General features: G+C 44.4%; 1 protein-coding gene across 1 annotated transcript in view; it reads left to right on the forward strand.

The window, feature by feature from the left end:
* dgkzb (diacylglycerol kinase, zeta b) overlaps positions 1-14563 on the forward strand; it is a 48816-nt gene that overhangs the window by 12360 nt on the left and 21893 nt on the right. Inside the window, 6 exon segments of the mRNA XM_080760877.1 lie at positions 8052-8563; positions 8565-9008; positions 9608-9716; positions 10474-10569; positions 13297-13374; positions 14404-14460. Of these exon segments, the coding sequence (XP_080617003.1) occupies positions 8088-8563; positions 8565-9008; positions 9608-9716; positions 10474-10569; positions 13297-13374; positions 14404-14460 (1260 nt within the window). The 5' untranslated portion in view covers positions 8052-8087.

The following is a 14563-nucleotide window of genomic DNA, read 5'->3' on the forward strand; positions in this document are numbered from 1 at the left end:
GTGGGAACCCATTTTTGGTGTTTAGCATTATGTTATGCTTTAGCTATTGAAAAATAGCAGATCTACAAGCTCATAGCGCGCCACCGAGTGGCGCGCTATGAGCTTGTAGGTCTGCTATTTTTGAAAAATCGAAGAACCATGACTGACACAGAACCGTAGCTTTTCCAGAAAACTGTCGGGGTGTATAGAAGACATTTTTAGAATCTGATCTCGGGTCAAAAATGGGTTATATGGGATACTAGCCCTTTCATCTATACAGCAGCTGATCACAAAAGACACGGAACGGTGTCCCTAGATCAGACAAGCTGACTGACATACAGACCCATCTTGGGTTGATGCCGGTGTGCCTGTCTGTCTGTGACTCAGGTGGCGGATGTGGTGGTGGTGGGGAGGGAGGGGTGTTAACTCGTAGGCTTAAAGAGTGTTCATCCTCCAGACTTATCAGACAGCGCTATTTTTAAAACCGAAGCATCTGTCTCCTTTGCCTGGTCTCTCTCTCTCTCTCTCCTCTCTCTCTCTCTCTCTCTCTCTCTCTCTCTCTCTCTCTCTCTCTCTCTGTTCTTATCTATTTGTTGTTCCATTTGGGCTCATTGGCTGACAGCTGGACTGAAGGGTGACTCAGGTTGTATACGGCCACTACTGCTCTTACTTTATAGTTAGTTTTGTCTACACGTAACAAATGTAGGCTCATAAATGTGTCTGTTAACTATATGCGTTAGTTCAATGCTTTGTGATGTTGTGTCTCAGGTTTGTAATGTTAAAAGTTACTAGTATGATGATGATGATGATGATGATAGTTTATTTGGTCCTTTTCAGCACAATACATCACAATAAATAACAAAAGAAAATTGCAGAAGAAAATAACGGACCAAAAGGGTGTAGGCTGAAGCTAGAAGCTTATTTTTGCCTACCCTGAGTGTATACAGGAAAAAGATTACAAAATCAATCGGCAGTATTCGACAGGTAAAACCAGTTACCAAGACGGACAACTGCATAATGACAACAAATTGCACGTGCAAAATCGCTGTGAAAGTATACTACTAATATAAGTTGAAGATAATTCATATTGTCATATTTGTTGATAGAAGGCTAGTAATAATAGATTGATAGCAGTGTAGTAATAATTGTTTAGTGATGATAGATTAAATTATAGCCTAGGTATTTTTCTTCTCAATGTTTTATTTATTTATTGGCTATGGATTTATGTATCACAAGTCTCACAATACAAACGGACATTTACATTACATTAATCAAACGAACAAACAAAAGGACAAACAAGTACACCTCTTGACAACAAACAATACACGTAAGCACGCACACACATTAAACTAAAAAGCGTTGCTGTTTATTGAAGAGACACATTTTCGCTGAATGAATAGAGCTTCAGAATGATAAAGTAGCCTATATCTATAGCCTACATAATGTGAAAGTGAAAGGACCACAACAAGCCACTGGCTTTATTGCGTGATATAAGCATAATAAAACTAGGCTATATAAATATAGGCTATATTGTGCGCACTTCATCTGCCTCAAATGCTAATTAATTTCTCTCTGTGCATGCCTGAATGCTAGGATTCCTGTTATAGTGTACTAGAATTTCGTGCGCGCTTCGCGCGCACTTCATCCCAGAGCTACTTCGCCACGCACTATGGGAAGAAATAAATGGCGGGAGTTGACTCCACATGTAGTAACGGATGGGTTATTGGAAATGTACCATTGTTTTGTCCTGAATATTTCCACAGCCTAATTACTAAAGGATTGTGACTGGGACAGACATACAGTCTGACATACAATAGGCTACACGTGTGCACAGAGAATAAACAATGACCTATATGGCCAGATTTCTTAAATTAACATAGTTGGATTTTAACAGAAAGACAATGCCATAAATCAGTCAAAGTAAGTGACAGACTCAACAGTAGCACACAGCATGCAAGGCAGCGATGCATGCGTGCCAACATGTTTGTCCAGCTGAGATTTAGTGTCTCCATCTCTCTGTGGAAGAGGTTGCACATGACCTGTACGGCCACACTGAGGTGCTCCAACACAAACACAGACACAAAACAACACCACGCTGTTTGTCCAGTTGACCCAAATCAACAGCAATACCTAGCCTGTTTGTCCAAAACACACTATCTGCTCGCCACGTTTCTACTTCGCCACAACCTAATGTTAGTAACAAATGTAGGGGAGAGCCGCCAAGGTTGTAACGCTTCACGGTTGTAACATGGACGTTATCTCTTGATTGGTCAACGCCACCATGACGCCATCGCGTCAGTATGTGTACAGCAAGGAAGTTTGAAGTGTTTACCTTCAAAATGCGTATAATTTTACACCTGGAGTATATGTGTGCTACAATTTTTGTCTTTGGTGTTGGTGAATAAAAATCCACATGGATGTGTTCATGCTTATGTTCTTCATTAGTTTGCATCGTGTTTAGACGGAATTCACATTCATTCTGGTCTGTAAGCAACTGCAAAGAAAACTTGCAAAAGCGGGTCATTTGTAACATGTGTTACAAATGGTCCGCTTCCATTCAATGCCATTATATGTAATATTTACATATTTGACATATTGGCCAATATTATATGTTGTAAAATTGTATTGTATTGTGTAGTGTATTCTAAAAGTAGTTTAGGGTTGTATAACATTGTACAACTCAATCAATCAAACGTTTGTTTAATCAATGTATTGCCCCATTGAAAAAAAAGAAAAGCCCAAACTGGTACACCCGATACTATTTAATATTTCCCTTATGTTTGATACATTTTCTTATCACATCCATGGTATGAAAACAATGCTAAGGAGTTGCTTCAATGAAATATAATTGCTTTAAGCTGAAAACGGGTTATTAGTTATTATGTGTAGTGTAGTGTAGTCAACATGTTAAGGCTCGCTATAATGACGCCCAGCTGTTATGTAATCGCGCATCTATAAATTCTAAGCGTGTGAGCCGGGAGTGTGTGTGTGTGTGTGTGTGTGTGTGTGTGTGTGTATATACATTCCGTCGGTAATTCCCTGTAGGCTTCACGTGAATAATGTTGTGTGCGCGCGTGCGGAGAAATAGTTATTTAATGAATCGCATGTTGGTGTGTGTGTGTGTGTGTGTGTGTGTGGGGGGCCTTACAGGCGTGCATGTGCGTGTGTGTGCGCGTGCAGGCGTATGTATACATTAGGGCTGTCACGATTCGCCTAGTCCACGATTCAATTCAATTTTCGATTTGCAGCTCACGATTCGATTCGATGTTCGATTCGCTATCACGATTCGCCTAGTCCACGATTCAATTCAATTTTCGATTTGAAGCTCACGATTTGCTTCGATGTTCGATTAAATTTTTTCAATCTATTTTTTTAAAACCTTCTTTTTCAGCATTGAGGGCTATATTCATTATAATTTAGGCCAATATCTTGGTTTGTAAAGAAAAACACTTGTTTCCCAATAAGTCACATTTATTTTCTATAAATAACAAATCAGAATGAGAATAATAAAAGGTTTAACAACTTTGGGTTTTATGCCCTAACATTTTTTAAATGTTTCTTGAAGATGAGATGACTTGTAACATTCTTGTTAAGCTCTAAGTAAGTAAAAGAAAGAAGAAAAAAAAAAGTCAAATAGTATATAGACCCATCTGTTGTTAGTTCAAGTATTAAATACTAATTTAAGTGTTCAATTTCACTTATACACTACCTGGTTATAAATAGCTGCAGTAGGCTACACCATTTTATGCAGTATTGTATACTATTTCTATTTAGTGTACATTTAGTGGATGTGGCTTACATCCGGTCTAAAGCCCACCCACTGTATGCGCTGATTTCCATACACAATCCGTATCCTCCCCTCACCGGATGTTGAATTAACAGTACTAACGGCCATATATTTGACGATCTTTTAGACAAAACGATTTTAACGGGCAACGTTTCACATGTATTATTAGTTTGATACATTTTAGGAGTGAAAACATGTGTGACCTGCATGGCATTTTGTAACGTGGTTCTGCTGTTCTGCAACTCTCATTAAATATTGAAAGCCAGCGTTTTCCACCACTGATAGTGGTCGCATGTCTGCAGCTATGCAGACCGCAACTCCGTGCGTTAATTGTTTTGCACGGGGCGAATTAGCTGAGAGCTTTTCTCTATAAGAATATAGTTGGCTGTGTTGTTGTCTTTGTACCATCGTCGTTGGACAGATCGATTTCTTTGTGATGTCTGCTCGTTTTCTTTTCCACACTTATTTCCGTGTATCATCGTCGTCGCTGTCTACAACAGCACTGGCCATGGTGAAACGCAACAGCCGTCTCGTTCTCTCACTTGTCAACTCCTCTGTGTGTGTGTGTGTGTGTGTGTGTGTGTGTGTGTGTGTGACTGACTGTGTGTGTGTGTGGCACTGCTCCGATACAGCTGGATTTTCGTCTCTTTTTTTTCTCCATGCATTCGCATGGGCGGAATGGCCCGGCCGCTCGCGGAAGTAAATTGGCTGTGTGGCGAAAATAGGCAAAGTGATCGGTGTAAGGGTGATATGTTGGCACAATCCGATTAATGTCAAAGAACAATGTTGATGTAACTAAGGGAATCGTCGAGTCATTTTTTTTGTAAATAAAGAGATTTAGATGGAATAAGCGAAATAGCGATCGTATAATCTCTCCTGTTCCTTCTGTCTCTCATCAATGTCCTGCGCGAGGGTCGCCTGCAGACCCAGCTCCCAGCGAGTGCTGCTGCTGCAAGCAGTGAGTGTAGAGTAGGCGTGGCGCAGCATTAGAAGGGCGCAGCAAATACGACATTGAGGGGTAGAAACCATCCCGGGCGCGTGGTTCATGTAACATGTGTGTCACTGTGAAAGACTGGCCCCATTAAGTGAACGTAGTTGGCAACAGAGCTGGTGACGTAAGAGGCAGGGTGTTGCCAGGTTTGCGAATTGTAAGCGAGTTGTAGTGTATGTAAGTAGCGTGGTTTAAAGGGCTTGTTTGTGGGCTGGTTGGGCTTGTTTCTGACCGTGTTGGGGCAGCAGTGATTCCGTGTTCCGTGTAGGAATGTTTCATAAAAGTAATATTTAATAGAGTAAATAAGACACTTGAACGGCTAAAAAATAGCCTATGTCAGTTCGGGGAGCGTTCCGAATTTATTTTGCATATAGAGATGTGTGGTGAAAGTGTGGTTCGGTCGGAGATAGAGCAGAAAGAATGAGTATGGGTACACCTTTTCACTTGTATAGTAGATGTTATTTGCAAAGACCGTCGGAGGGGGGGGGGGGTGATTTATACGAGCAAAATGGAACGTGGGCTACGGGCAGGTCAGGAATTCCCTTCACAATCATATACTATATAAGTTTGCGCATCCTGGCGCTTATTCACTAGTTCAGGAATAAATAGCCTTGCACATGTTACCATTACACATTGGCCTCGGTTACATGCACAAAATGATGAATTGTCTATTCTGTAGACTGTACGGCTCTGGTTTCAGAGTTCCAGTGATCCAGCTGTGTGACACTGTATTGTTCCACCACTTTTGCTTTGGCAATGTAAACGTATGTTTTCCCAGACTTGAATTGAATTGAATTGAATTGATACACGTCATAAGTGATCGCGGAATGTGCCGTCGCTTTGAAATGACCGCGTAGCACATTCCGATTCTAGAGGCAAATCCACTCCACCACTCTATCCTCACTCACTCAGCTCATACCAAAGACAAAAGAAAAATGGGACCCAGTTCCTCCCTGCTTGACACTCAGCCTCAAGGGTTGGATTGCGGGTAAGTCCCTGCGGCATACTAGCGTCATGTCCAGGGGGTGTACTTGTACATCAAGCTGCCTCAAGCTACAGAGCCATGAGGCCTATGGGCCTCATGGCTCGGCAAGGCTACTTACTCTGTCCTCGCATCGAATCCTCTCCTCCTCGCTGGGGGCGGAGCTAAGGAGCAAGTGGAGGACGCGAGGGGAGTGAGCGAGTGTGAAAGTTGCAGTATTGGAATTTGGCCCATGAACAGACTGTTATGGGGCTGTGTGAGGCCCTTGATGACGACTTGAGGCAGCGCTGGGTGTACAGATCCTCCAAACTGGCGGCCGACATCCAGTGATGCACTCGGCTGTGCGCAACACCCTCCTTATGGTCCCTGTCTGTTTCAGCTCCCATACCAGCTGGTGGAGCTGCATGCTTGTCAGCAGGCTCTTGATCATCCCTCGGTAGAGGGCCCTGATGATTAGTGGGACTCAGGCCGAACTTCTTGAGGCGTCCGGGTCCATATAGGCGCTGTTGTGCCTTTGCGACCACCACAGTTGTGTGTTCCTCCCATTTCAGCTTCACTCAATAGCCTATATTACAGGAATATGTATTGGCCATATATACATACATACAAGCAGCATGATCACATGAACAGATAAATAATATTAAGGGTTCAGTGTTTAGCTTAGGGCCACTTCGCAGGACACACTTTGGCTAGGGTTGGGCAATTCACCAAAAATATATCGGAACAGACCATTTGGAACCTATAATAACCAACTTAATCTTGCTCAAATAGGTGTGTGTGTGTGTGTGTGTGTGTGTGTGTGTGTGTGTGTGTGTGTGTGTGTGTGTGTGTGTGTGTGTGTGTGTGTGTGTGTGTGTGTGTGTGTGTGTGTGTGTGTGTGTGTGTGTGTGTGTGTGTGTGTGTGTGTGTGTGTGTGTGTGTGTGTGTGTGTGTGTGTGTGTGTGTGTGTGTGTCATTCCACCCATGACTGGCTACCATGCCAACATACAGTAAGGTGCCGCTTGATTAGCTGACAGGACAGGAAGCGTAGTAGGAGAAGGTGCTATAAATGGAGTGTTTCCAGCAGGTCACTAATCTATTGGCCGGTTGTCCATGACGATAATCACTACATACATACAGTACAGGGTTTCCTTGTTCTCTGCTGCTCACATCACTTGCTGTTATCAAGCATTTTACATTTCTCTTATCCAGAGAGAGAGAGAGAGAGAGAGTTCCAACACGTCGAGCATTATTAGTGTATACAGTATCTACACTGTAGATTCTACAGTGTTTCCCCTACATTGTTGTGTGGTTGGCCACCAGCCCACCACAGTATGATTTGTAATAGGCGGCTGCGAATAGGCCAAATAATTAATCACAAAACGCAGAAGTTGTGATGTGAAACCGCCCCCCCCCCCCCCCCCCCCCCCCCCCCCCACACACACACACACACACACACTATCAGCTTCTGGCTAGGGAAGCACTGAATTGTCAATTGTATACTCTTAAGTCCAGATCCTCGGCAACATTACTTTCAACCAATTAATGTTTGGAAAGGTTCAGAGGTTGAGGTTCACGTGCTTCTCGTCCTCAGGCGTCTTACTGGTATAATCATATTCTTTGTGTGCGTGCGCTCGCATAATATTGTGACAAATCGTAGTGCGTGTGTGCATGTGCATACATCTGTGTCCTCCTTGCAAATTACAATAGATTTGGACTGGTATAGAGTAGAGTTGTGATTTGATAAGAGGTGATTGCAAAATGAGAATCATCTTTCAGATCACCAGTGCACCACCCAGTTGTCTGTCCTCTAATTCCTGTTGCTCTCAGAATGACAGTAAGGTTAAACAGATTTTGATGATATTTCAAGTAAAACTGATTTTGCAGGGGGCTCACTTGGATAGTCAGGGGATCAGAACTGTGCTATTTACTGGTGTATGGTTGTTGTTGTTGTTGTTGTAAGGGACTAACCGGTAGAAATTGACATAGGCCTATCGCTGCACATGGGCCGGACCACCGGCCCAGTAGGTGCCCGGACCGCTCAGCCGTGGCCCAGGCCGGGAAAAGTCATTTTATTTTGCTTTTTGCGTTTATCCTTTTAGCGTCATTGTATAATCGTACCACTGTACTATTTGCACACTGTTTAAAGTATTTATTCATTCAATCAATCAAATATAATATATGGCTTAAGGGAGGACCGACTGATAGAGATACAGAGATATTGGCTGGATCAACCGATGTGACGTATAGGTGTGAGGGCCTCATAGCGGGCCACAACTCTAGATCTCTAGTCACTAATAGTTTTCTGACTGGTTTCTGCCCGCCGGTTGTAGAGGTTCGACCCGCTCGCAGCCGGCCGACGTTCCAACATGGACACGTTTTTCCGACGTCACTTTAAGAGGAAGGAGGAGACCGGGCTTGTTCTTCAGAGTCCCCAGCGGAGGCCGAGCGTCGCTCTGCCGACCAGCAAGGTCCGCCGGCGCTCCAGCGTGGGCGTGGCCTCGTCCAGCCTATCGCGGCGCAGACGCTCTAGCCTCCGGCTGCAAGGGGGAGGGGTGCTAGCCTTAGTGGGGGGACACTGCGCCGGGCACGGGACCAGGCACGCCCCGTCGGCCAATCGCAGCCAAAGGGTCGGGCGTGGTCGCCGGTGCTCCAGCACCACCGCGCCCGTCTTTAATCCGCGATTCGCCGTCCGGCGGAGGAAGCTGGGGAAACTTAGGACCATCGACACCCCCCTGCTGGGTCCCTCGATGCTATTGGCCAGTCTGATCCAGATGTCCGAAGACGAGGAGGGGCTTGGTGGTGTGGGAGAACAGCAGGTGGAGGTGAGGGGGGGCGGGGGAAGGGACTCTGTCTCGCTCCAGCAGCCTCCAATCAGACGGAGACGATGACAGCTACAGCGACGGTGACCACAGCCAATCGGATAGCAGCCTGACGTCGGAGGCGGAACAGCTGGCTGAGGAGGAGGATGAAGGCCCTTCCTTCTCCTCAGCCTCCCCCGTCCCCTCTTCCCCCTCCTTGCGGTCTTCGCGGTCCCTGACCCCTCGTTGCCTGAGAAGGAATTCCTCCCACCCCCTGATAGCCTTACCCCCTGACTCCGCCCCCTGCACTCGGACCTGCCTCCCCTGCCGCAAGCGGAGGAAGAGGAAGGTGTCGACGGTGATGAAGGCCGGCAGCCCCTGGCCGGGGAAAGGCAGGACGTCGCTGTGCTACCTCCATCACCCTGCCTTCTCCAGGGGCCCCCCCGGATTCCCTGGCCCCCAGCTCAGCAACTGGAGCACGTTCCTGCTGTATGTAACCCCCGACTCCCACCCTCCCCTCACCTTCTATAGTGAACCTCAACCTACTACAGGCTAGTGGCCTTGATGCAGAGCTTGTCTCTCCTCAGCCTGGTTGGTTTGGGGATTGTATTTAACAGATTCTCTTCAGTTTGGTGATTGATTGTTCACACTCGTGCCATGAGAGATGGGGGGGGGGGGGGGGGGGGGGGGAGATGGCGTTAATTTAGGCAGAGAGGATGAAAAAACGATTAGCGCATCAAAACACGATCCTCTGTGTAGCTGGCTAATAAAAAGCTAACTCATTTGTGGCTAATGCTAACAAGGAGGCTGAATCACTGACAGTGTTTGAGTTTTGGTCAAATCTTTGGTGTTCCCAATCCCAAGTTAACCTCATCCATGCATGGAAACTCATCGCCGTTAACTTTGTTTCAGCCTCGTAAGATATGTGTTGTCATATATTATTACATCTACAGAACTGGGGGATCTAAATGTGTGTGTTTAAACTAAAGTTTGAGTAGTTTAATAATAAGTGAATACCTTCATAATTTTCCTTTGTAGCCCTCAAATGTTGTGTGTCTCTCCATCTGTTTGTCTCTTGTGTCTGACAGGAAGGCCCAGGGGAAACCAGCTGACCAGCATGCTGCAGCCCAGCCCAGTGTGTCAGCCCCCAGCGGAGCTGAAACGCACCGAGAACTAAGCAGCACAGTGGATTGGAGCGTAAGAGACACACACACACACACACACACACACACACACACACACACACACACACACACACTCGTCTAACACAGTGGTTTTCAACCAGTGGTCCTTGAGGGGGTTCCAGGTGCTCCTCAGCTAAATGCATTACTTAATTTACAAGAAGTGTACACAATTAGAGAATGTCGGAGACGACGGAGAATTGTTATTTTGATCAATGTTTGCCTGTTTGTCTCTTATTGTAGACCAAATCTTATCCAACGACAACAATGTATTCAAAGTAAATGTCATCAAATGGTGGTGATCCGTGGCTCAAATGCAGAATAAATAATGAGCCTTGCTGTGAAAAGGGTTGAAAACCACTGGTCTAACATAATGTCATTGACCGAGTGTCCAAGGAGATTCAGTTAACCCATTCTGACCTGAGATCAGATTCATACGAGGTTTCCACGGGACACACACTGGTCTGATTAACCCATTCTGACCTGAGATCAGATTCTAAAAAAATGTCAGTCGTTCTTCGAATTTTTCAAAAATAGCAGACCTACAAGCTCGTAGCGCGCCACTCGGTGGCGCGCTATGAGCTTGTAGATCTGCTATTTTTCAATAGCTAAAGCATAACATGATGCTAAACACCAAAACGGGTTCCCGTTCAGAATGGGTTAAAGGTACATCTCACCAGAAACCCATATGTTATTTATTCTACACATCCAAAGAGAAATGTATCCATAACTACAAGACGGGTGTCTTTACTCCCTGTTGTTTCCGTTGCCAGGACAATGCTCTGTTTGGTGATCATATTTGGTTTGAAACCAGCGGCTCCGGAGACTTCTGTTACGTTGGAGAGCAGCACTGCATCGCCAAGACTCTGGTGAGCCACAACATTGATACTGGACAACTGGGTTTCAGTCCTACTGGGACTTTGAAGGCAGGGTTTGGCTGACCACTGCTCTAGGAAGTCAATCAGACGCACGCATGGATTAAAGGTTCTCGGCCGCCACGAAGAAGCCAGCACGTCATCCGTGGAAGTGTAGTATTGGCTGTAGTGGCTGTTTTTTAGGTTATTCATTATTTTAGGCATTTGTAATGGTCAATCTAGCAAAATGTTTAAAAGCGTTTTCCTTAAAATCTCAACAGTCTTCTTCACCCGGTCGGCCAGTATGTACAGTAGAACTAAAGGGATAAATATTCCTAAAACATCATGATGTTCCATTGCGTGTTAATTGTTTAGGAATCGGCGGCAGTGTGTGGGGGAACTCCTCTACATACTGTTTCACATTAGGACTTGGTCATACAAACATTTTCAGAGAGATTTTATTTTGTGAGATTTAAAGGACCACTTCACCACTTTTCAACCTATCTTCATATAATGGGTCCTCACTAATAATCATAAAATGGTCTGTGTCTCATAAGAGGGCTGTGGGCAGTTCAGAAACGGTCTTCCAGTGACATCATCGATGGGGAATACAAGCTAATAGAAACTGCAGGCTTTCTAGTCCTGGAAAGTTGCAATGCGAAAATGGAAGCCATCGTTCTCACGATAATGACATTTTTTTGTAAATAAATCTTGCCTAATGATGATGTCACTGAATACGGTTTCTAATCAGCCCACAGCCCTCCTATGAGACACAGACTGAGTAGAAAAAAATCATGATTATTAGTGAGGACCTATTATATGAAGATAGGTTGAAAAGTGGTGAAGTGGTCCTTTAATATTCTGCTTTAATCCGTGCGTACTTGGCTTCTCCAGACTCGTCTGATCCAGACTTATAAAATCCTGCTCTTATTAGTTTCACATCACAAATGGCAGATCCATAAGCTCACAACTAGGCATGTGAATCTCGTCTCATCTCACGATTCGATACGCATCTCGATGCACTGCCAGCGATACGATACATTAGAGATATATGGAATCCCCTGGCGATACGATGCGATACGATTCTCCCTCTTCCCGATGCGATGCGATGCGATAACCATTTAGTTCAAATCAATGCGATACGATGCGATTCACCCCTCTACCGATACGATTTGATGGCGATTCATCACAATAGAAAGGATTTATATTAAAGCTCTATTAATTTCCCAAAACATGTAAAAATGCATTACATTTAAATTCAAAGCAATTTATTGTTTTACTGTAGGTTAGTATTATAGCTCTGCATCTCAAACAACCCAACTTATAGAATTCTGAAGTAAACAAAGGGTCTGCTCTCTGCTGGTTATTGTGGAATTGTTAGATTACTAATAATCATAGGCTATAGTATAATTATTATATCTCAAAGGTCAATTTGAGGTTTTGAGTATAGAGGTTTCAAGAGATTAAAATGTAATAGCCTATCGTTCATCAATTAATGTTACCAACATATAAATAGAAAAGAAACAAATAAACAAAACAAAAATTACAGGTCACACTTGTAGTGCTGTCAAACAAGTCTATGTCTAGTTTAATCTGCAACAGTTTTATAATATAATTTGGGGGTCCCTACTTGATCTCTCACTCTCAGCTAAAGTGGTCCTTGGCTTGACCTGAAAAACATTGAAGACCCTGGCCTGCATGTATTATTAACGTTATAAATACATAGCAGATGTACAAGCTCACAACGCGTCTCATCCACGCCCCGCTGTGAGCTTGTGGATCTGCAATTTTAGGCGTGCGACACCGTCTTGCTGCAGAATATAAATAAGGCTTCTATCCCAGAGAACAGCAGGGGAAAGCTGGACAGTGGAAAGTTGCTGTGGCGTTGTTGTTGTTGTACACGTGTGTGCAGACTGCAGAAGCTTTCTTTCATTACAAATTGATAATGATCGCGACGCAGATTTGCGTCGGATAATCAGCAAGCACAGCTGTGGAGTGTGGCTCATTACCAGCAGTCCAGCACGCAGCGCTACAGTGAAAAGTCAACTGATCGACGGACAAAGCTACTCGGACAGCTATTTTATAAAGCTAAAGAGTAAAGGTGGTGCTTCTTGTTTAATGCGTGGGGCTCACTTCTGTTAGTCGCGGGTGCTATTATAGTCTGAGTCTGTCTGTTCTCAACGTGTCTCCTCTGCGGGAAGCACCCTCTGCACCGTCGTACGGTAGCTTCTGTTCACTGACTGTGGGCGCGTTCGGAAATACCACACCGGAGCACACTCTCCTATTAGTTTGCATTGCACAGTGGGCTCAGTGCGCTATTTCCGAACGCGCCCTGTGTCTGCGCTGCGACTCGCGAGAGACCTTTTTTTTTTCTTCCTTTCTGATGGTACGTTGAATGCGCCTCGGAAACACAGGATAGGGTGAAATTTACCATGAAAAAACAGTGCAACCACGGATTTTATCGATACAAGCACTCCGCGAACGATCCATCGAGATTTCACCCGTCAATTCTACCGACACACAGTGAATGAACCGATTCACTCGCATCGCGCACGTCATAATCGATGTATCGATACGTATCGATTATTTTCCACATGCCTACTCACAACGTGTCACAGCTTGACACGTTGCGAGCTTCTGCATATGCAATTTTTTGGTGCGTGACACGGCATGTTAACCAGTTCTAAATCAGGCAATACTGTACCTACCTGCTGTAATAGTTTTTTTTTCTCCCCCCTTCAGCAAAAATCTGTGGCCAGGAAGAAATGTGCTGGATGTAAGATCTCAGTCCACGTAATGTGTATGGAGCAACTGGAGACGGTACGGAAACGCCACAAATCAATAACACTATACAAACACCCACCACCACAGAGGCCTGAGGTTCTATACAAACACCCACCACCACAGAGGCCTGAGGTTCTATACAAACACCCACCACCACAGAGGCCTGAGGTTCTATACAAACACCCACCACCACAGAGGCCTGAGGTTCTATACAAACACCCACCACCACAGAGGCCTGAGGTTTGGTGCCTCCGTCTTCATACAAACACCCACCACCACAGAGGCCTGAGGTTTGGTGCCTCCGTCTTCATCAGGCTCTCCATCCAACACAATAAGTACTATAGACGAATAACAGTTTTAAATCCAAATTTTATTCAGACCCCTCCACGAAAAGGCCTAGTTGTCCATCATTTATTTATACATTATGGTGTTTTAAACATTATAATAGTTATAATTTAGCTATTGAAAAATAGCAGATCTACGCACTAATGCATTAGACAATGCATTTATTTTAAGTAAATATTCACCCATACCGATATGATGATCGTTTTTATAGTGCATCCCTAATTTGGGATAGGTTTCTCAATTGTTACTGACAAAATGGAAACAAACTAGAGCAGAAGAAGTTTTACTTCGAAACGTCCTTACCGATAAACGTCAAAACGTATAGGCATCTATTTATTAATAACCTACTGTTGGTACTAGCAGTAAGCCCAGCCCACTGTGTCGCTGACCGTGGTGCTGAAATGGTCTCTCTCTCTCTCTCTCTCTCTCTCTGTCTCATAGTGGAAATATTGCGGGACTAGCTGGTACTTACATTTTGCTGTAGGCAGGAGTGGGCGGGACTAGATGGTACAGTACTTAACATTTTGCTGTAGGCAGGAGTGGGTGGTCAAAATTATATTAAACCACTGTAGGAATGGACACCGTGCTCTATTTGGCTTTGACAGGGATCACAGTACAGTTGATCAGAACAAACAAACCACCCAGAAATAATAAGCGATTACAATGTTGTTTAGTTTTCTCGCTGTAACATGTACACATTGTTTTGATGCCTTTCTTCAGATAAACTTCAGGTGTAAGCCTTCCTTCAGGGAGCCAGGGAGCCGTGCGATCAGGGAGGTCAGTACCTGAATGGATGAACAGGGAGACGGACAGAAGATGTATAAATAAACACTTTATATTCTCTCAATATTAAATCTTATTTTGTTTCCGCAACTCTTTA

Source organism: Protomyctophum bolini, assembly GCF_963924005.1.
Source record: "Protomyctophum bolini genome assembly, chromosome: 4".
NCBI classification, from domain to species: domain Eukaryota; kingdom Metazoa; phylum Chordata; class Actinopteri; order Myctophiformes; family Myctophidae; genus Protomyctophum; species Protomyctophum bolini.